The 23,364-nt window shown below is 41.7% G+C and overlaps 1 protein-coding gene and 1 long non-coding RNA gene across 2 annotated transcripts in view; both read left to right on the top strand.

The window, feature by feature from the left end:
- sf3b3 (splicing factor 3b, subunit 3) overlaps positions 1–8,935 on the top strand; it is a 32,707-nt gene extending 23,772 nt beyond the window's left edge. The window contains exons 23-27 of the mRNA XM_047347176.1: positions 1,640–1,852; positions 2,353–2,451; positions 6,258–6,401; positions 6,529–6,633; positions 8,085–8,935. Of these exons, the coding sequence (XP_047203132.1) occupies positions 1,640–1,852; positions 2,353–2,451; positions 6,258–6,401; positions 6,529–6,633; positions 8,085–8,225 (702 nt within the window). The 3' untranslated portion in view covers positions 8,226–8,935. The remainder of the gene's footprint in view (positions 1–1,639; positions 1,853–2,352; positions 2,452–6,257; positions 6,402–6,528; positions 6,634–8,084) is intronic.
- Positions 8,936–14,711: 5,776 nt separating this feature from the next.
- On the top strand, positions 14,712–15,468 carry LOC124859956. The gene is made up of 2 exons (XR_007036235.1): positions 14,712–14,907; positions 15,361–15,468. It is a non-coding gene; the product is annotated as an uncharacterized LOC124859956 (long non-coding RNA).
- The last annotated feature ends 7,896 nt before the right edge of the window (positions 15,469–23,364 follow it).

Below are 23,364 nucleotides of genomic sequence, written 5' to 3'. Positions count from 1 at the left end.
GGTGACTTTTACATGAATTCATCAGAGCAGAAAATGAAGAAATTAGACTTTTTATACCACTCTGCATTACGGTTTATTACTGGTTGTGGACATGGTGTCCACCGTTGTCATCTGTATGCTGCTGCTGGCTGTCCCTTTCTGTCCATTGGCATTCACATTGACCGCTTCTTGTGTCCCACCTGAAAGCTTTTATGACAAGACCCCTCAATCATCATGGACTGCACACTCAGGCTTTTTATCACCGGACTGTTCCCAGAGTCAGAACTGAACTCAGTGTGAGAGCTTTTAAATACGCCGCCTCGTTTTCCAGGAATGAATTCCAGCAAGATTCAAATCCGACGGCTGATGACTGTTTTGGATACAAGGCAATAGAGAAAGAGACAGTTTAACTTCTTGTAGCTGTTCTTCAGTCGGTACCTGGATCTTGTTTGTGTGTATGGATGTATTTGCTTTAATGAAACTCTGCTGCCATCTTGATTTCTGATCGCAATGAGTCTTTAGCTGGTTAAATAAAGGTCATCTAGAACACAAAGGCCTGGCTCACATTAACCAAAAAAACATCTTGATGCCCAAGACTTCTGGGAAAATATTCTGTGGACAAAAGGGGATTTTTTTGTAAGTGTGTTTCTCTCCCCCCCCCGTTACATCTGTTTTAAAACTGAGCATTTCATAAAAAGAAATGCATACTGACAGCCAAACGTGGTGTTGGTGGTGGTCATGTGATGGTCTGGGACCATCGGCTCTCCACCAGAAAATCCTGAAGGAGAATGTCTGACCATCAGTTTGCAACCTTAAGCCTAAGCACATTTATGTTATGCAGAAGCAGAATGATCCAAAGTACACCAGCAAGTCCATCTCTGGATGTTCAAAAAACAAAATAAAGCTTTTAGAGTGGCCTAGTCAAAGTCCAGGCCTATGTCCAATTTGAGGCACTGTGGCAGATCTTAGGGTGTTTTCACACTTGCCACTTTTGGTCCACTTTAAACGGACCAGAGTTCGTTTCCCCCCTTGGTCCGGGCCTTTCGTGCCGGTGTGAATACACTCAAGCGAAACCTGGTCCGGACCAAACAACCGGACCGAGACCCACTTTTTGAGGTGGTCAGAATGTCATCTGCAGCAGTGAATTGTGGGTAATATACTTCGGCGAAGTCCGCTTCGATGCGGGCTTTGCCAAAGGGTGGATTGAGGGCACAAAGGGGGCGGGGCTAAGGACCACTCTGGAGAATTGGGTCACACTACGCACTCGAACCATCAACGGGAACAATTCAGGGACACAAGGGTGGAAGTGTTGATGACTTTAATCTATGGAGGCTGTGTTCTGTAGAGAAGCTTCGACAGACTTGTTGAAGCAACTTAAATTGCTGCCTGTTTCATGGTCTGCTGAACTAAAGCCTCTGCAGATGCCTTCTAAAGTGCAAATTTCCTTTCTGTGTTTTTGCGAAGCCTTCAGGGTCGGACAAAAACCAGCGTTTTAATTTAATCAAGATGCATTTTGTTGACATGAAGTTGAGGACCGTATGAATGGTCTCCAGCTGCAAGACGGATCATGAGCGTCTTTATAACTTCCTGCTTGTTTCGTTGTTCCGTGTGTGGAAAAACTGAGCGATTCCTCACTGGTTTTATTCCTCCTCCTGTGCAGCACGTTCCCAACATAGTGACAGGCATCTACACCATCGGCCAGCGCGTCATCGTGTCGGACGTTCAGGAGAGCCTGTTCTGGGTCCGGTACCGGCGAAACGAGAACCAGCTAATCATCTTCGCTGACGACACGTATCCCCGCTGGGTGACGACGGCCTGTCTGCTCGATTACGACACCATGGCTTCAGCAGACAAGTTTGGCAACATCAGCATCGTAAGTACAATCCTACCAAGGTTCTTGTTGGACGGAACCACAATCAGCGAGGAGGAACATGTTTTTCTTCTTCTCCTCTCTGTGGCGATCGCTCAGAGCTAGAACAGTGTGTCTGGAAAAGGCCATTTAACCTCCTGACACAAACGGCCGTTTATCTGAACACTCTGTTAGAGCCTTATAATGAATCTCTTGTAATGAATTATTCAAGCAAACCCGTTTCAAAGATTTATGAATTTAGATTTTACTTTTCTATTCATTTATTTTCCCATGAACTCCTTTTTATGTGTCCTGCAAACATTCCCACACTGTAATTTAAGGCCTGGTGTCTATAGAGACACATGCAGGTCCAACATGTGTTGTACTGAATTTAACTCCAGTCCAAATAGAAAATATATCCCTCATGTGAGTTCTTCTAGGAATCCTGAACCTGCTGGAGACCTTTGGGGGTTTAACGAGATTAGAAGACAAACACGTCTTAATTCTGTGGTTTGTTTTCCCAGGTGCGTCTTCCTCCCAACACCAGTGATGAGGTGGATGAAGACCCCACAGGAAACAAGGCCCTGTGGGACAGAGGTCTCCTGAACGGAGCATCACAGAAGGTAAAGCATCCTTCATCTATCTACTCACCTTCACATTAAGCCAAATGTGAAAACATGTGATGTTTCTGTCACGTCCTGCTGCTGCTGAATGTTGAACGAAAAACTCCTCTCACCTAAACGGTTGAACGAGGCACATTTCTAATGATTCATTTAGAGATAAAAAAGCACTGAAGTTAAAATGCATCAGATGTTCTCTACTAACCTAATTATATCAGAATAACAAACACACAGTATGTCGCGAATATATCGTCATCACAGGATCAGTGTGAGCAACATTCATACTGCAAACAACTGTTTGGAGCGCAGTAATCGTTGGCTAATATATTCCAGGTGTTATGAACTTTGAATTTTTATGCTAATGTGATATTTAGCGAGTTGAACAGAGTCTCCTGGCACCAGATGTTCCCACCCAAACTGCTGAAGGTCTCAGTGATGGAAGCACCTGATCGCAATAATTCATCCAAAGGTTTTCTATTACCTTGCAGCTCTACAAACTAATATAAAAGTTTCCTTGATCTCTGCTGAGGTGCTGGCTTTCCTTCTAGATGAGATTAAACCAATAAAAACAAATGAAGCCTCTCTTCAGTCATGAGTGCAACTCCAGACAGAAAATAATATATTGCACCCTGGTTTAAAATGTAATAAGACTGAAACAAACTAGTTGTTTGTGTATTATTAATGATCTGTTCTAGATCTGATTCAGTTTGATGTTAAAATAGCTCCACTGGATGTAGTAAAATTGATTGGGCCCACATTTTCTTTCCATCATCACGATGTCCTCACCACTCGCTGTGAACTTTACGATCTTGGTTTCTGAGCTCTCTGCCTGGGGTGGACATAAAGAGACACACACGGTCCCTGTGGCCAGATCTGACCGAGTGTTAATCTAAGCTTCCTAAAAACGTCAAGCCTAACAAATATTGCAGCCAATCAGTCTTTTTAGGTTACAATTTAGTAAATGACGTTAATTGCATTGTTGACTCTGATGGATTGATTGGTGTACATTAACGGATCAACTTTACCGTTTAGGTTGCACATCCAAGTATTGTTAGGTAGGGAATGCTGAAAAAAGAACATTTTAGAACCCGAATCTGTTAGCATCCAGCCCGCCCTGCCCTCTGTTCTGAGAAACTTCTTGTTGAACTTCTTTCCTTGTGAAACTGCTGACATCCTACAACATGGTGTACTGGTTTACCAATAACCAGCACAGACTGGCCTCACTGGACCAGAGATGATCCAAAGATCCTAGAAGGTCTCAGATCTGAACGCTTCTGGTCCCGGACGATGATGATCTGGGCCTTTACACGGTCAGAATCTAGCCACAAATATAAGTCTGGAGTCAGACTGTATGGCTGATTGAAAGACCAAAGCTACGGGTTTCACAGCTACAGCAGAAAAGAAAAAACTAAGGGGAGTTAACAGAAATGAAAGATTTATTTTTTAAGCATTTAAGGAAATCATTTTCTTTTTGATTTTGGGATGAATCGATATGTTTGAGCTCTCTTTCCTGATGATTGAACCTGCTTCCTGCGTTGATTCTGACCTCCACTGCCTCCTCTTCATCAACCTCACAGCTTCACTCATCCACATACTTTAGGTTCTGGTCAGGAACTGTTTAGGTAGCACACAGACTGGGAAAGTCCCTCCAGTTTAGACACGATGAGCTGGTTCCAGTTTCCTCTGCACATTGATTCATTTGGAAATGTACTGCGGGTCTATTTATAACCATGAATGTTAACGCCCAGATTGCTGTGTGTTGGTTCACTTCTGGCCCGTTGAGCTCCTAGCGCTGCCTTTCATAAAACTAGAAGCGGTCCGCTTTTATTAGATTCATTTGTTTCCAGAAAACGTGGCCCATAATGAAAGGGTCGACTGTTTGTCCACGAAATGTCCAAAGTTCTGAGGGAAGCTGGGGAGACGTTGTCCCAATAAAGGCTGCAAGGCTTTCCTGTTGTAGTTGGGAATAAATCTGAAATGAATAACTGAAATCATAAAACACAAAAGCCATATAAACTGCAGGGATGAAAATGAATCTGGCACAACCATACTGAGTTGATCTGGCAGAACCAGCAGCAGAACCAGCTGCAGAACCAGCTGCAGAACCAGCTGCAGTAACTCAGTAGCTGTTCTTTGTCGCTCACATTGTTGTGGAGGGAGTTTGATCAACTCTGTTGAACGTTGCTTCAGTTTATTGAGGCTTGTAGACATTTATTTCAGCACAGCTCTTAGACTGTCCCACCTCAGCATTTCGGTCAGGTAGAGGTCTGGACTTTGACTAGGCCAGTGCAATACATTGATTGTTTTCATTTTCAGTCATTCTGCTGTCAATCTGCTGCCGTGTTTGGGATCGTTGTTCTGTTGCTGACCCAGTTTGGGTCACGCTTCAGCTCCCAGACTGATGGTGTCACATTTTACTATAGAATAAAGCAGAGTTCATAATTGAATCAAAACCACTGTGGCTGCAAAACAAGCCAGATCATCACTCTCCCACCGCTGTGCTTAACAGTCTGTACTTATATGCTCTCAGGTTTTTCTTTACAACATGTGGCTTTGCATTATGGAGGAAACATCTGCTTTGGTCTCATCTGTCTAAAGAACATTGTTCCAGAAGCCTTATGTCTTCCTTCTGATGCATTTTTGCAGCTTATTTCCTTCCAGACAAGCTGTAGTGGTTCAGTCTTTCTCTAATTGTCCAGTTATGAACGCTAACATTTAACACGCTGAGCCGAAGGTCAGCATTGCATGCTCTGACCTTTGGGTGAATCTGCTGGGGCATCCGCTCGTGTCTTGTGTGTTTTCCAATTGGAGACAATCTTTGTTTCTGTGCAAAGGTGGACTATAAATACCTTAGCAACAGCCTTAAAACCATTCCCACATTGATGGGCAGCAACAGTTTCTTCTCTAAGGTCATTGCTGATGTCTTTCTTCCTTGGAATGGTGTTCCCACACCGGTACGCTCGTGATATGTAACAAACAGATAGAACCTGACATCAGGGGTGGATGATGGTCCGTTAATTTGGGCTACTTTTCCTGGTAAATCCTATAGAAGAAGAGAAGGTGGACTGGGCTCTTTGTTTTCACTGACTCCACATTATCTTTGTCTTTGTTGGATGTATCTCACAGGAGGGTTTTGTGCGATACATAAAAGCAGAGTGTTTACTCGTGTTTGACCCAGATTTGACAGCATTGTGCAGGTTGTTTATGGGCTGAAACGGAGGATCTGTGGTGGTTTGTGTTGACGTGTTTATTACTCCATTTGTCCTGACTGCTGTAATCAGAAAGCATCAGTGTGGTCTCATTGCACCACTCGAGGGCCATGTAACGCCATCACGGGGAGACTTTAGACAGAGCTGCTTTTGTTTCCCATCAGAGAGAAGCTGTGGTCTCTGCTTCTCTGCTTATTTGTGTCTCCACCACAGGCTCCGTTTTAACATGGCCTCGGGTCTCAGGGTGTCACATACGATCGGCTCAATCCTGAGTTCTTGCTGCTGCTGAATGCCGCCTTTGTGTCCGGCCGGTTATCTTCCACTGTTTCTGCTGTGGGATATTGAATTATAGCCGACTAATTTCCTGCCAACAGGGGATGAATCCAGCTCAGACATGGCTTTTGATGTGTGGCCGGATCTCACAAATGTTGTTGGGATTTGAAGCCTTGAACGGTTTCACACGACATCTGACCCGCGTCACGGTTTCATCCGATTTGCCGCGGGTTAACCGGATCCCCCCTACGTTTTCTGTTTGATTCACAGCGAACAGCTCCAAGCTACATGCAACGCAAACACTTCTGGCTTTCCGTTTGTCTTTAGGCTGAGGTCATAATGAACTACCACATCGGTGAGACGGTGTTATCGCTCCAGAAAACCACGCTGATCCCCGGAGGTTCGGAATCTCTGGTGTACACCACACTGTCAGGAGGCATCGGCATTCTGGTCCCGTTCACTTCGCACGAGGTACAACACATAGATGTCAGCTGCTTACAGTCGAACATGCTGCCAGCCCGTTCACTGAAACGTTTTTGGATCCTTTAAAAAGTGTCTCAGGTATTAAATGTTTTCTGGTGTTCTATCTTTTCTCCAGGATCACGACTTCTTCCAACACTTGGAGATGCACATGCGCTCCGAGTTTCCTCCGCTTTGTGGCAGAGATCACCTCAGCTTCAGATCGTACTACTTCCCAGTAAAGGTTTGTGTTTTTACTGGAGATCCTTCTTATGATCCAGACTTTATCCTGATCACCAGTCCTCCAAGATTTCTGAAGGTCTCACAGAAAGCTGGAAGAACCACGACAGCCTGCAGATGTAATGGAAAGAAAGTACACCCCTTTTAAATTCTAGAGTTGTACTTTTGGGGGGTTTTCAGGGTGTGCTTTATTTCACAAACCTTTCCTTTCTGCCTTCGTCTTTATTTAAAATGACAGTTTGGGATCTGTTTCACACTATATTGCCAAAATATGTCTCCGTCTGCTTCTACTCGTACATGAACTTTGATGATATCCTATAAGGTCCAATGTGTTGATGGAGCCACCGTTAACAGCAACTTTAACTATTCTGTAAACATCTTCCTCAAGGTTTAAGAGTGTGTTCATAGTTACATGAGAAAACCAGAACCGCAGCCTCCGCTCTAATTAATCCCAAAGGTGTTGAAGAAGGTTGAGGTCAGGACCTTCAGCCATGAAAGTGACTGGATCATCAGAACTCATTGATCTGGTGATGTTTCTGTTAACTTGAGCTTCGAGCTGACTCATTATTGAACCTGTTAAAGACCAGAGCACAGAAGAAGAGGACCTGAAAAGTCCTGCCGGTAAATTCCTGAATCCTTCAGTTGATCATCTGCTGAGGGTCAACAGCTCTTTTCAGATTACCTCACTGGAGCTAAAATCATACTCTGGATTTTTATAGACTCAGTTAAAGAAATGAGACAGGCGGCTGAAACCAAAGAGCAGATTTAAGATGCTGTCGCTGGACTTCAGGAGACCTTTTCTGTCTGAAGGATTCTTTGGTCACGGTTGAGTGTCTTCAGAAAACGTTGAGAAACTGTACTGGAACCAAAGTCAAAGCAGTCAATGTCCAAAGAACTGTTTCTTAAGATTAGCAGAAAGTCTGGATCTCGACTCGTTTCTTTCCAGAACACCTGAAAGAACAGAAGGTGACCCGTGCCTCGAGCCTAGCATAAAAACAAGGAAATATTCTGGACACTGATGTTATTCTGCAGCCAGATTAAAGGCTCTGTGACCTTTGGTCCTCAGTGTGGTCTGAGGGACTTCCAATAGACTCTGGTTAGTGGACCTCATTGTCCCAGCTGGGGTGTAACAGTGGAGCAGTTCATGAAGACCCCCGAGGCCTTCACAGTACAGCCGCCTTTATACTGAGGTTCAACTGTGTTGGCCAATTAGGGGCTTCTTGGTTGCACTGACTTTTATTTGGACATGTGCTTGATCAGTGCTGGACCACTAAGAGCTGCAGTGGTCCAGCCCTGAAGATCCTAAAGCATGGACTACTCCCTGCAGATCTGTGATGACTTTCCTGGAACGGAAAGTGGAAAGAAATGAGGATCGGATCAGGAGTTTTGTAACATTTTATTTTAGGTTGGAACCAGAAACGCTTCAATCTTCTTCTCCTGTGTTCTTTCCTGCAGAATGTGATTGATGGAGATCTCTGTGAGCAGTTCAACAGCATGGATCCACACAAGCAGAAAAGTGTAGCGGAGGAGTTGGACAGAACACCCCCAGAAGTCTCCAAGAAGCTGGAGGACATCCGCACCCGTTACGCTTTCTAAGCTCCCAGCAGGGAGCGAGAAGATCCTGCTGCACGGCCCTTGTCCATGTTAAGGATTCAGCTTCACAGCAGGTTACAGGAACTGTTAATAAAAACGACACATTTGACCCTGAAACGTTGAAGAAACATAGCGTGCGCCTTCTCCCACGCATCCACTGACTATCTGTCATCTCTGAGATGGCAACGTCAGGTTTTCACAGCTTTTCTGTGCTGTCTGTTGCCCCAGAGTTCACATCCCACACCTCCCAGTTACAGGAAAACAGAACAAAGATGCACACCTCCCTTGATCCCGGCAGCTTTCCTTATCAGTTCAGTCATCATCTCTGAGCAGCTCGTTTAGATGGTTCAGGCAGAAATGGAGATGAATTTCCTTCTGCTGGGACAGATGATCCATGGAGCTGAGATAAAGCATGCATTTCCTGACGTTTCTGCTGACTCTGGTCCCGGTTCGTTAATTAGAACGTTGAGCCGTTGTTTCAGCTGTTAGGCAGCATCTCCTCCAGCTCCACCTGTTTGTTTGGGTCTCAGCAGTCCTGCTGGGTCATTAAGATGATGGGGAAAAACACTGAAGGTCTGCTCCGCTTGGTAAATTCCCAACCTCAGCCACAGACAGCATTCCAACAAAAACATAAAATAAAAAATCATTGGACCTTCGGGTTTGTGGGACGGGGGCGGTTTGTTTTTGTAAATAAAGCTGTTTTTATAAAACTGTTTATGAATTGGTTTTCTGTCTCTGCTTGGAAACTTTTTTCCCAGGTAAAACCAAATTTAATCCAATTGTTTTTTATTTTGTGTAAGAAAAAAAGCTTTATCTTTCACACCTGGAACATGTTAGTTTGCTGGTTTTGCAGCTACTGTGTTTGATCTTTGTTTTAAAAGTGAAAATGTTTCTTGCGGCCGGCAGCTTTAGGCTGCGTTCAGATCACTTTAGCACTTTGAACCCCGCACTTCCTATGTAAACATAGTGGTTTGGCATGAATCTGGAAGTTACTCATCCATCTGTAATTCCTCAGTAAAACCTCGCACACGACGACTGACAAACCGGATAATCCGATTACTCGGCTTCCCACCTCGGTCAATCTCAGATGAGCTTCTAACACAGCGTTCATGTTTTTCCTGCTCAAGACGATAATTCTCTGATCTGAAACAGATTCCCAACAGCGGGATCGTGTTTGGTTTTGATCAAGTGCTGCCTGCAGGTCTAAACACCCGGCATTCAGTTTTCAGAATCGTCGTGATGTCGCCGTTGAGGGGCATGGAGGGCCAAAAGGCCCAAATTAAAAAAATGTTCCTTGAAATAAGTAAATGTACCACAGCATAAAGAAATGAACCTGAAATGTCCCATTAAATAATGTGTGAGGAAATTAAATAATCAAATGTGATTTTTAAAGTGTAAGAGTAAAAATTATGACCCTGTCCCAACACTTCCACCCTTGTGTCCCTGAATTGGGCGTTCCAGTTGATGGGTTCGAGTGCGTAGTGTGTCCCAATTTTCCAGAGTGGTCCTTAGCCCCGCCCCATTTGTGCCCCACATCCGCCCTTCGGCGAAGCCCGCATCTAAGCGGACTTCGCCAAAGTATATTACCCACAATTCACTGCTGCAGATGACGTTCTGAGCAAAAACCAATCACGACCGTCAACGTAACCAGCCATCAAATCAGAATAATAAGATCTGCGTAAACTTTAGACAGCAAGCCGACAAATATAGATTTTCTTTACTGGTTTTCCAGGCTCAACATTGTAAGATACCAGTGGGTTCAGGGTGAGTCTGGGCAGTCAGTGGGTCATAACACTGAAGTTACCTTTCAAACAAACACTGACGCAGCGAGAGTCTGGTGTATAAACCTCCATCACTTCCTGCACTTTCTTCTCCTCAAAACAAATTACTTGTTGCAGTTTTAAATAGTTTTTTTTTAGCAGCCAGATGTGAAAACAGCGCTGGTTCTCGCCCTTTTTGATGTTACAGTTACGGTGCAGAGGTGCAAGTTGATGACGTAACCTCTACTGTCCCAATTCTCCAATTTTGCAGGTTGTAACCTGAGCACTTCAACCCCTACATGCAGTTGTACAAAGTAAACACTTCATAGAGGGGCGTAGGGTGTAGTGTGGGTATTGGGACAGGGCCTATGTGTTTTTTTGGGGGGTCTTCAGTCTCTGGCTCTGTTATAATTAGGGGTCAAAGGCTGAAAAATGTGAGCACCCCTGTTTTAAACTTGACACCGTTTCTGCTGGTTTATCAGCACTAGAAGAACTGGCAAACTGGTGGAAAAGGATGAATAACAGCATGTAGTAAATCACTCTTCAGTAATTCACACCTTTAACTTACAGTAACCTGCAGTTTTTTAATGGCTGGTTGCTCTGGGTGGATCAACGGCCTCTGAGTTTAAAATGTTTGATGTAAACCTAATTATTTTGGATCGCTGACCCACCACCTCATCAGTGAACACAGCTTTGAACTTCTGCGTCGGGTCTGCAATTATACAATCCAGAAACATTTCTGCCCTCAGTCCAGCTAAAAAAACTTTAGAGCCGCAAATGTGTCGACTTTTTGATGAAAGACGCCCTTTAATTTTTGTTAAATATCTACTAGAGGACGTCTGCTGTCATTCCTTAGGAAGGCCATTTTATTTCTACTTTTAGGTTTTTAAATGAAGAACAAATTGCAGAAAACAGGATGGAAACCTTTTCTTCTATGGGATGTTATTTATGGAAAATGATTTAAGAAAAGCACATAGTTTCCAACCTAATGTGGAACAATAGATGTAAAACAATGTTACTTTAGTGTCATTCTGTTGTGGAAATTCAATGCAATTAAAAACTGAAACACTGCTGAAAACCTACAGGTTTAAATCTAAAAACATTTGCTGCTGCTTTATCATTTTTAGCCAAAGTTATTAAAAGCCATTGTGGCAGGTTGTAGACCCTGTTATAGGACATAACTGTCTAAATTTAAAAGAAGATGGCTCTATAAAATAAAGTTTGCATAACCTGCAAAAAACATTGCGGACCATCCCGGCTGGTTTCGGGTATGGTTTAGTGGGGCACCTTCTGGATTCAGTAGCTCAACCAATGCTAATGTGTTTCCTCTCTAGTTTAATAAAATTTTTCATCAAGTTTGTCTTTATTTGAGGGTCTGATCCAACCGGTAGCTGACACTTAAGGTCCAGAACTCGCTGCCTCCTGGCCCCCTCTGTTGCGAAAACAACCAGGGCGTCATGATTTGCCTCTGCAGGAAGGGGAGGAAAAGCATCGACAGACAACAAACTTTCCCAGTTAAAACAATGACACGGACACAAGGAAGACGGGTTTGTAAAATACGAGAGGTACAAAAATAACCTTTTCTGTGCTGTGATAAATTTATCCTTCAAATGTGGGCCTCATCTGTGCGGATCAGTACCACACATCCCAAACATAAGAACCAGGATATACTTTATATATCTATATAGTTTTTCATCTCTACTGCCTTTTCAAAACGCCGCAGAAACACTGTTTAGTTTTGATTAGTTTACTGTCAAAATTAGATGTCAGGTATCCATGGCAACAAAGGGAGAAACAAACCATCTGATTCATTGTTTAGCACAATAATCCCTCAGGGGTTTCATCCTTAATTTCACAGGGTTTTAACTGTATGCTCATTTAATTTAACAGGACATGTTGCAGTTTAAGCTTGATTTTGAATGAATGCCACCTTCTATATCCAGCTGTTAAGAATAAAGCAGCCCCCCACACAGCTTTTCCCTTTACAACCTGGAATTAAATGGAGATTTATTGGGTTTTGTAACTCCACCTGCTTCAGAGCTTTAAAGCGCAAACATGTTTGTTGAGGCGAAAAAGAAACGAGACATGAAAACAGTTGAAAGTTGAAGTCACGTCTGACGTTGTTTTTTTGTTGGACTCCCGTTTGTCACATTTCCTGCAGGGGTTTTAAATTATTCCTTTACGTCCTCCACTACACATGCATTTTTCTGGAGTACTGCAATTTCTAATTCATACAACAGATTCTCAGTCAGAAGAAGGTTTGGGTTTTGACTGGACCAACACATTTAGTGTTGAAATGGCAGTGAAGCTCCAGTGACGCTCCTATGGTCACAATCCAAGCCCTGAACAGCTGCATCAAGGACACATTCCTTCTGTATACGAGGCGCCAACTTTCCAGCTAAATCACTTGCCACCATATTGACTCGTCTTGTTTCAACCGTTTTTATAAGGCTCTTTCTGAAAACATCCCTTCAGCATGATGCTGCCATCACCGTGCTCCACTGTACCTTCAGCATAGTGAAACGTGTTGGATGTCTGCCACATGTTGCATAAATTAAACTCTTCTCCAAACAGTCATTGGGAAGATATTCTTGGTACATTTCTGCTCATTTTTGTTCTTAAAGCAATAATCATTTGTCTGTGACAACTAACTGATGGTTTGAACCTTGAAGACTGAGACAGAGAAGATGGTTTGACTCGGTTTGTTTTTTAATTCCTTAATTACCTTGTGCTTCCATGACACCTGATCTCTTACCATTTTATGCCCATCTACCTACCTACAATACGGGTTCTGTGTCTCAGAGATAAACATGTTTTGGTGCAAAACATATGAATGAATCCCAGAACAAAAGCTAAAGATCTTGTTAAGATGCTGGCTGAAGCTGGTAAAGAGTATCATTAGCGAGTCCTTTACCAACATGGGCTGAAAGGCCACTCAGAGAAGAAGAAGCCATTACTTTTGAGCACATGTACTGCTTTCTAAACAAATGAAGATGGATGAGTTTGGCCATAATGAGGGAAAACCGCCATGTGGAAAATGGGGAAACTTGCAAGCCGTCCATGAACACCATCCAGCATCATGTCGTGTGGGTGACTGGCTGCAGGACAGACTGGCGCAAGGAAAGAACATTATGTATAAATATTGAGGCAACATCTCAATACATCATCCAGGAAGTTGAAGCTTAGACATAAATGGATCTTCTCAATAGACAATGACCATGAACACACCAACAAATTATTTACAGAGGCTTAAGGACAACAAAGTCAATTTTTTACAACTGCACCACAAAGCTCTGTGTTTCTGCTCCGGAGGTGAAAAACATCCTCCTGGCTGATTCTTCATGACATCGTGTTGTAGAGGTCACCTCTGTGATAATGGAGGCTCATTCATCACACTGTATTCCGCTGCCACCTCCACATAAGTCATTTCACAGATAGTCTGAGCATGAACAACGTTCTCAAAACATCTGCTTATGCTGCTGTCTGCTAAGACTGCAGCACCAAAATTACACAGCTGCGATGTTACAAAAGCACACTGTCTCTGACTCCCAACTGTTTGTGTTTTGGGTTCAGATGTTGCTTAAGGTTCAGATTTATCTAAACTGTTTTTTTTTTTTTGTAACTGTCTTGGCTCCGCAAAGTTGCACTTGACCACATTAGATGGTGGTGTGTGTTTGCGTGATGTTTTTGGATGTTATCTAATTATAGTCATGTAATTGTGTGTTTGGTAGTCTTATTGTTTTTCATATGAAAAGAAAAGTTAAACTGCAGCTCATTCCGTCTTCAGTACCATAAACATGTTTTAGAAACTGTAAAACAAAAAGAAAAAGATGTAAAAGCAGCAGGGAAGCTGTGTCGCGTCCAACCAGGACAACATGGCAGCACAACTGAACTCACTCGCCTTGTTTAGCCTCATGACTCTTTATCTTTTCTGCCCAATCAGCCTCTGAGCCACCAGGAGCTATTTTTGCCAATAAAGGAACAGAAAACAGTTGTTTACTTGGAGACAGAAACCTTTTGAAGTTGAAAATTAAAACGTCTCCTCTGAAACACTTCCATCCCACAGTAAACACCCAAACTGCTCAATCTATACACCAGCAAGAGTGACAACCTTCATAAAATCATCCCAGATCTTCCGTTTCAATACAATGGACCACCATAACTTGTGATTTATACATAAATCAATATTTTTTTAATCTCCAGAATTTATATGAGCTGAGCTGCATGGGGCTTTCATGGTCAGTTTTACAGACTCTGCAGGCTTCAGGAAGTTAGGTTTTAGAGTTCATGGCAGGACAATGGAAGAGAAGAACAAGATTGACTTGTTTGGAAGGGTTGAAGGATAAGAATACAGCAGCATGATGTAGGTTCTCAAAGCTGAATGACGCACCAGACGTCTGGAACAATGTTCTTTGGACAGATGAGACCAAAATAGAGATGTTTGACCATAATGCACAGCTCCATGTTTGGAGAAAACCACCAACTGCTATGCATGGTGGTGGAGGGATAATGATATGGGCTTGTGTTGCAGCCACTAGACCTGCACAGCTTGCAGCCACTGAGTGGAGCAAGAACTCCTCTCTATAGCAAAGTATTCTGGAGTCAGATATGAGAGTCTGACAGCTGAAGCTTGGCCCAAACTGGGACATCAGCAGGACAATAATCCAAAACCCAGCAGGCAGAGTCTGACGTTCCTAAAGACAACTTTCTGTTTTCTGTTCACAGGCAGGAAAAAAGTGTGCAACAGAAGTCTATGATCCCAAACACGCCAGCAGTGACTGAAAAAGAGATCAATGTGTTGCAACGGTCCAGTCAAAGTCCAGGCCTCAACCTATTTGAAACAATGTGGGAGAACCTTCATTCATCCATCCAAGCATCCATCCAGCTCATCGAGGCTAAAAATCTGGTCCTCTGTTCCATGACAGGTGAAAACCCTCAGTGTTCCTGAGTCCAAGGTTTGAGGTTCCTTGTTTTCCTGTGCTGGCATTTTAGAAAGGCACCCAACAAAAACACCTTATAGGGACCTTCCCTGCTGCCAGATTATATCGACAGGTTGTGTGACTCATGATTACACAAGTGAATCAGAACTGCTTCTGTGTCTGGCCTAATTTCATCCTTCTGCTCTAAACACTAACGTCTAAATACTTGTATAAACACCAGTGATTCTGCTCCTTTAGCTCATTTTGGGCTTGTTTAGTAGCATCATCACTTACACAAATTAAATCACCGACACACCTGATATTTCAGATGCCTAATACTGACAGCCATGAAAATCCAATAAGGGATCGCAAAAGCTGTTTGAAATAAGCAGTTTGTCACAAGATGATTGGTGCGTCAGCTGCAGTAACTCTCCGTTTGATGTTTGCTTTCCTCTGTAGTCAAACTGGGAGGAGATGATGGCTGAAAAATGAGGAAAAACCCAAAACTATATCCTGATCAGAACCAGGAAGCTGTTAAGAACAGGCGAATAAAAGTTTTTTAAGTGGTCTATTTTCTTCCATTCACTTTCTTTGTAAAATATAAACCAAGCCCTTTGTATTTCTGATTTTGATTTGTATTTCAGAAGGTGGTTTCTTTAACTATTGCAGCACATTTGTGCCTCCTTGTCCTGTAGGAGATTTTTAAGATGTGGCAGACATTGGGAGGGGGTTAAACCGTTAAGTTATCCTAACCCTTGTTCAGGGGTCATCGCAGAAATTCTCCTCCAGGGAAAGAGTTTTTTTAAAGAATGATATGAAAGAGTGCTCAAACGACCAGGCCTCAGAGATAATGTCCAGAAGGACCTCAGGGAAAAGCTTCCGCCTCTCCACATCCAAAAGAGCCAGTCATGGCGGTTCATCTAATCAGGATGCCTCTTGGACTGCTCTTCTAGGAGGTTTTCTGGGCACATCCCACTTGGAGGAGACCCTACAGCAGACCCTGAATTATCTGGAGGACCTACATATCTTCCATGGGAATAGTGTCACATGAAAGTATTTAAGTCCCTACAGATTCCTTCTTTCCTTGCTTTTTTGTTTGATGTTTCAAATCATCAAACCAATCTTTAAATCAGATAAATTAATCTGACATCTTCAGAGCATTTTATTCATAAAGGGAAAAAAAATACGCACCCATGGAGGCCATTTTGTCACTTTTAAAAATGTCTGTCACATCAGCCCAGGGTACATAAGGCGCTCACCCAAACTCTAATTCACTCAAATCTTTCCTATAAAAACCCAAACTAAATTGTCTTATCTCTTCATATCTCCTACATCAAATACTATAGACACATAGGAATGTACATGTGAGCATACCAGAAGGTTCTGGCACTCATGGTTCCAGAACATTTAGAAAAGACGTATTTTTTTCTAGCAGTGACTGTTTGAGGCTTGAATTCTTGTTTGCACTCCTGTCTGCCCGTCAGATGAACAGTTTTCCTTAAAATTTCCTCTGAAACATCTTTTTTTTGTGCCTGCTCTGGGCCGTCATCTGGCTCGTTTGCTTTTTTTAATGCATCAGTGCCGAATCGTTCAAAGAGATCAGAAGGGTCAGCTCCTTTTTTGTTAAAATCACTTTGCTGAGTTCACAGTTTCTGGTTGAACTCCTCAACAGGAGGTTTCACTTGTTGAATGTTTTTCCATCTGTCTCCACACACTGAAGATAATTATTACTTTAAACATGAACTTGAACACCATTTAAAGTCATTAACCAGTGAAGGTATACAGGCTCTGAATCTAATCAAAGCTTAACTTTGATGTGTGTCTACCTGCTGGGTATAAATCAAATTCTTGTCTTATAACTTCAGTAAATCTGTTGTCTCGTTATTAGACTACAGAACGTTAAGAGCCTCTCAGCTGTTTCACTTAGTGCCTCGTTGATTTAGGAGCGTTGTTGGCCTCAGTTTCCTCCCATGTTCCTGCTAAAATGAATCTGTCCATTTAATTTAAGTCTGAATAAACAGAGGGTGCATCCCTTGACCCGTTTCATGGAGACAGGTCAGGAAATGAGCAATCCGTCCCGGTAAGTGTTTGGTTTAACTCTCTCCTGATAACCTCTCTAGTTAGTTTTAGTTTTGTGAACCTAAACGGTTAAAGCCAGCATGTGGCAGCTGTGTTGGGATGTAAGTGGAGAAACATGGGGAGGCGAGGGGGTTCTGGAGGAAACGTGCAGATTCTTTAGGTTTGTTTTAGATGGAAATAGTTAAAGGAATGAAGATTAAGATGAGAAAAAGGTAATTAAAATAACTGTTTTTGCGGCCAGATGTTGTGGGGCTCCTCTGTGTTTAAAAATACTTATTGCAGTTTGTTATTTAACCATTTACATGGCAGTTTCTCCTTGGGAGGGAACAGAACTGCACATAAGTTATTAGCCTGTGGGAATCTGGTTCTGACTGATCCAGCTCCAAGATTCCGGGCCTTCTGGATGGTGTTTAAATGTTTGCAATTGAGGCTTGGACACTTTAACACCCCAAACCCATTTCATTTGATACTCATAATGAAGAGGGACAGAACCAATTAAAACAACATGCAGCTCAAACTCAACAGAGAAAGTTTGGGATGTTGGACCACAGAGTTTAAGAATGTTTCATCAGCTGGTGGTGTCCAGTACACATCCTCAGGTCCTCATTCCCTTGTAAATCACCAATCATCGGGCCTTCAAATGGACCAATCAGAGACAGTCTCCAGCTCCTGGTCCATCCATTCCAAGGCAGTTCTAGGAGAACTTAAAAACATTTAAAAGGGTCAGTGACAGATGGACGGACGGATGGACGGACGGACGGACGGACTGATGGACGGACGGACGGACGGACGGACGGACTGATGGACGGACTGATGGATGGACGGACGGACGGACGGACTGATGGATGGACGGACGGACGGACTGATGGATGGACTGATTGATGGATGTCACTTCCATATTCCAGTGCCACATTCTGTCAGCCAATTCAAGTGTATCATGTTAAAAGTCTAATTGATAACTTTAAAAGTCTTGTGCAATCATGTTAGCACAACTGAAAACGGTTCTACTAATTATAGCAGCCATAAAATTGGTCTTCATTTGGCTAGTTGAGTATCTGGAGCATCAGTACACAACTGAGCAGGAGGATAAGCACATCAGACTCTCTAGTTTGAGAAACAGATGCCTCACAGGTCCTCAACTGGCAGCTTCATTAAATGGTACCTGAACAACACCAGTCTCCACGTCAACAGTGAAGAGACGACTTTAGGATTTTGACATTCTTGGTAGAGTAGCAAAGAAAAAGCCCTTTCCTAGTCTAGCCAACAAAAGGAAAAGGTTAAGATGGGCAGAGGAACACAAACACTAGACAAAGGAAGAGAAGAGTGTTCTGAATCTATGTTTGAGGGGTTTGAGTCACAATGAAGAACATTTGTGAGACGCAGGAAAAATGAGATGCTGGAGGAGTGCTTGACGCTGTCTGTCAAGCATGGTGGAGGAAACGTGATGGTCTGGGGATGCTTTGGTTCTGGTGAAGTGAGAGCTGTGTACAGGATAAAGGGAATATTGAATAAGAAAGGCTATCACTCTATTTTGCAACGCTATGCCATGCCCTGTGGACAGAGCCAATTTTATTCTACAAGACAATGACCCAAAGCATAGTTCTAAACTATGCAAGAACTATTTAGGGAAGAACCAGTCAGCTGGTAGTCTGTCTTTAATGGAGTGGCCTGCACAGTCACCAGATCCCCACCCTATTGAGCTATTGTGGGACCAGTTTGATCGTATGGTACGTAATAAGTGCCCTGACAAAATGACAGCTAGAACGCCAAAGGTCTCAAAGCTGTAATTGCCTCAAATGGAGGATTCTTTGATGAAAGCAAAATGTGAGGGACAAAATTCTTGTTTTATGTGCAAAATTTTATTTCTGACCAATTTCTTGACTATGTTTTCTATTCATCTTGCAACTCATTTGATTAATAAAATGTGAGTTTTCTTGGAAAAACATGACATTTTTTGGGTGACCCCAAATGTTTGAGCGGTAGTATGTATATATATCTATATAGATATATATGGCTGGTTGGATGGATGAAGGGGTTGGTGTATAGACGGATGGACGGACGGTATTGGGCTCCTGTTTGGGGCGTGGAAAAGTGTTGCAGCAGAAGTAGCAGCTTATTTTTTTCCGTCAGGTTGCCACACACCTTGATTCTCAAAGAACTGACTCAGGACTGGCCATGCTGGCCTCATGCATGAGGCTACTCTTCCTCACAGCAAAGTTAATACCACACATTGTGGACTACAGCTCTAACCTAGGTAATCAAGTGCACCTTTTAATGGCTCCCAGGCTTGACTGTGCAAGTTGCTGAGCAACCAAAGGAAGTTGTGAGTTTTTCAGGCAACATTTTTCTGTTAAAGACAACGGACCCGCATTATTATTGGCGCTCTGCAGTAAGAACAGACAGAAAAAAGTCCAAACAGCTTGCAAGGCTCATTTGATTTTTAAACAGTTGCAGCTTGATTCATAAATAACAACCTCAGGCTCTGGAGCCTGAAGAATGGGTTGTATTGCAAAGCTGGTAGGAACATACCCCAAATGATTGGCAGCTTTTTAAATGCAGTGAAACTTCTACAAAGTAAGTGCTACCATGCATCATTTTCCACCTCACAATCATACATTTTTTTGTGTTGGTCTATCACATAAAATCCTAATAAAGTAAACTGAAATTAGTGGTTGTTAATGCCAGGCCTTGAATACTTTTGCAAAGGACTGGAAAAAGATTTGTTTTAAAAAAAATCAAATCTGGAAACAATAAGAAACGGCCTCTCAAAACATCTCAATTAGAAACATGCTTCATGCCTGTAAAATAGTCCTGCTGCAGCTTATTTTAACATCTTAATCAGCAGAAATACATCTGCTGAAACCTTCGTGAAAAGACAAATGTTTCTGAGAGCAGCGTCATTAATGGACCTCAACTGGGAGACATTAGATGTTGTTTTTGACTATACAGAATGTGGGAGTACTGAAAAATACAATCCAGTTCACTGTCAGCTCCTACCAAACATTAAAGTCCTCCTACACCAGCCCAGTATCCCAGCACACCCAGTAAAGGTCAAGAGTTCTGATTTGATTTATGATAACTGTTTGTACAGAGACTATTATTTATTACAGAAAGAGATGCACCTTGTGTATCACAGTAGTTGTGTCTAAAATCAGGACCTTCACATGAAATACATTCATCCTCATGAAAACATCTACTGATGTATTAAAGATGAAACAGGTTGATCAGATTATCTAACCAGACTTGACTTCTAATGTTGCTAATTCTGGACAGGAGATAACATCCAAACCTTTGGTATAGTTTTTAAGGACAATGAGTGGCCAAACTGAAAGAACCATGAAACAGATGTTTATGGAGATCCATTGTTTGGAAAGTAGTCCCTCTAGAGAGTTCTGGTTCTGCCCAAGGGTTTCCTCCCAGTGGCACATGCCCAGAACTCCTCCAAACAAAGAAGTTCAGGAGTCCTAATCAGATGAAGAATGACGGTAAATTTATTTCAGAAGCTGAAAAAAAGAGGTCCTCTTTGTTTTCTTACTATTTTCATTCAGATTTGGAATCATATGTGAACCGTTGTTCTGTATGGTCTGTTTCTTATCTGCTGAAGTTAGAGACTTTAGTTGTAACCAGGCGCGTCATTAGATGCTGAAGCCCGGAGGTTTTCTGAATAGCCCCGGACTTCTTGATAGAAGAAATTTAGAAGTATTAAAAAGATGCAGCCACAAAATGGTACTGGACTTCACATTTTTATTTAAAAACAATCACATTTTTTTCAATTGTGTTCCATATAACCACCTCCCACTCCACCTAACCTGACAATGAGTTAAAAGGAGAAAACAAAAAATACTTATTTGCACACTCGCAGCACTGCGAAGATAGTGGTAAAACCTGAATGCTGACTCAGAATGGGCTGATTGTTAGTTACAGCTAATCACTTCTGCACCCAGCAAGACATGAGGTGGAGGTTCACTCTGAGTATCATCAGGGTCATGATGAGGAATAGAGAGCAGAGAGACTTTCACCTGAGCTACAGGTGAAGTTTAATGGCCTGGCTGTGATAGAAAACACTAGCAACCTTGAGCTTCTAGATTTGCTGCTAGATTTGCATCATAATGTGAAAATATCTGGTCCTTTACTTCAGTAAAAATAAAAGCATTTAATCCTAACGTAGCTAAACACATTAAAAGGTACTTTAGATCAACACATTAGGTCTCATGGCAGCAGCCGGTCTTATAGTTCTACATGTAGACAGAAAAAAGTGTTACTCAATAAACCAGGAAAATATCTCCTGGTTCCAGTAAGACGTAGTAGAAAGTGTAAAAGTAAGCCTCCCTCTTCTCTTTCATATCTTCTGTGCTGATTCTAAACATACAGGTCTGGGTTTATAGATTCAGGATAATTAAGAAATAAATCATAGCAATTAATCACAGGTGGACCATTGGTTAGATAATTTTATTTTTCTGAATTACATATGTAATATTATATAAACAAGGATACAGTTTTACTGAACGTGAGACATACATACCATATGTATACAGTTATTAATAACTAATATTAGTTCCCGATAAGGTGAAGGGATGAAAAGATGGTGGTAAAAGAGTACAGGTTCATAAAAGAAGGAACAATTTTATTGAAATGTTTTGAAAGCTCTTGGCATTATTAAAATAAATGTGTTTTACGATTTTACCATTTGACTAAGATTTAAGAAAATCAACTTTATGCCACTTTCCTTTTTTTAAATGTAAAAATAAAAGACAATGGAGCCTCAGGAGTGGAACACTTTGATGAGAATAACATTTAAAAAGGTAATTTATGTAGATGACAAAAGAATCACATTTATCTGGCCCATAGTAAACATCTTTGAGTTTAAGAAAAATTTTGTCAGCAAAAATTCAGAGTTTTTTTCTGCAATCTGCTTTCTAAAATCTGCTTCAGCAAAATGGTTTTTCATCAGTCTTAAAATCTGTTTCTCCTTATCCTTCATTCAGCTTCTAACAAAAATAAAAACCAAGTAAAACTATTTTAAATCTTTTTTGTTTGATTCACAATAATTTACATTTAGTCTAAACTCTGCCAAGACAGAGAACTGGTACAATATGTCCTATGTTACTTAACTTTAAATTACTTATAAACTGTCTTATGGAAATTGAAATATTTTGAGACCCTAAAAACACCCTAGTTGTAAATCAAAATATTTCAAAAGACATAACCAGGCTTTTCCAGCTATTGTTTTCCAAATAATTGATTATGTGTTCCACAGATTTAAAAGCTGCTTTGTATTCCATCAAATTGTACCAAGAATCCATCAAAAAGTTTAAAACCTTTAAAATGTTCCTCTGTTAATATGTATATACTTAATACATGACTTATTAAGATCAACACAGGCCTTACTTAAATGAAAGGTTTTCTTGACTTTTGCATTTGAATGATTGGCTAAGACAAATTGGGCAATGTGTAATGTCATACAGTATTTATACCCCACCGACACAGGTGGCCATAGATTAATGATCAAAAGTCCTTTCTGATCAAATTAAAGAAGGAGGATACAAATTCGGTTATATTAACTTTCTATAAATTGTTAGGGGTGGCAGTAGTTGTGACACCTGTGATAAGAAACTTTAAATGTCATCTTAAAAAAACACAACCAAACCTAGTTTGTTGACTCACTATCTCCAACAGCAAGGGATAAAATAGATTTATAAACACAGAAATTGTATCAATAAAACAAAATTAGCAATAAAATGAACCAAACACCTCAAGTGACTCATTTTGGTGATTTAAACCATTTCAGAGATTGCTGTAGTGTGCATTATCCACATATTACATCAGTCCCAACAGGTATTACATGTGTGTATGATGGGTGTTGGGGGGCCTGGGGAAGAAGTTACTCTCTAGACTGTTTGTCCTGGTTGTAATGGTCTGGTGTTTCCTCCCTGAAGCCAGATGTGCAAACGGATTGTGAAATAAGGTGGTTGAGTCTAAGACTACAAAGTATGCAGATCTGGCAGTATATGTCCGGTCTTGACCAAATGGATCAGCTTTTTTTTTGGTTAATGCTGAGCAGCTGGTAAACCACAGTGTAACACACTCACTGTTTTATATTGAGCTCCTGTAGAAATTCAGTAGGACCTCAGTGCACACACTGGTCCATTGACATTCTCAGGATGGTGGGGCCGTGTGAGATGGTTGGTTATCTGAACACCTAGACATCTTATGTTATGCTCAATCTCCATTTCCTTACCGTTCATGTGTAATGGGGATTATGTTGTCTTTTTGGATCACCTTAGTCCAAATTATCTTCTTGGTCTTAATGCTATCAGCAGCAGGTGATTCTCCGCTCTGTGAAATATTTACACCCTTCCTGTAAGATACCTTTTTATTGTTGGT

The sequence above is a fragment of the Girardinichthys multiradiatus genome, chromosome 2 (genome assembly GCF_021462225.1).
Source record: "Girardinichthys multiradiatus isolate DD_20200921_A chromosome 2, DD_fGirMul_XY1, whole genome shotgun sequence".
NCBI lineage: Eukaryota > Metazoa > Chordata > Actinopteri > Cyprinodontiformes > Goodeidae > Girardinichthys > Girardinichthys multiradiatus.
This window is presented reverse-complemented; position numbering and strand designations above follow the sequence as displayed.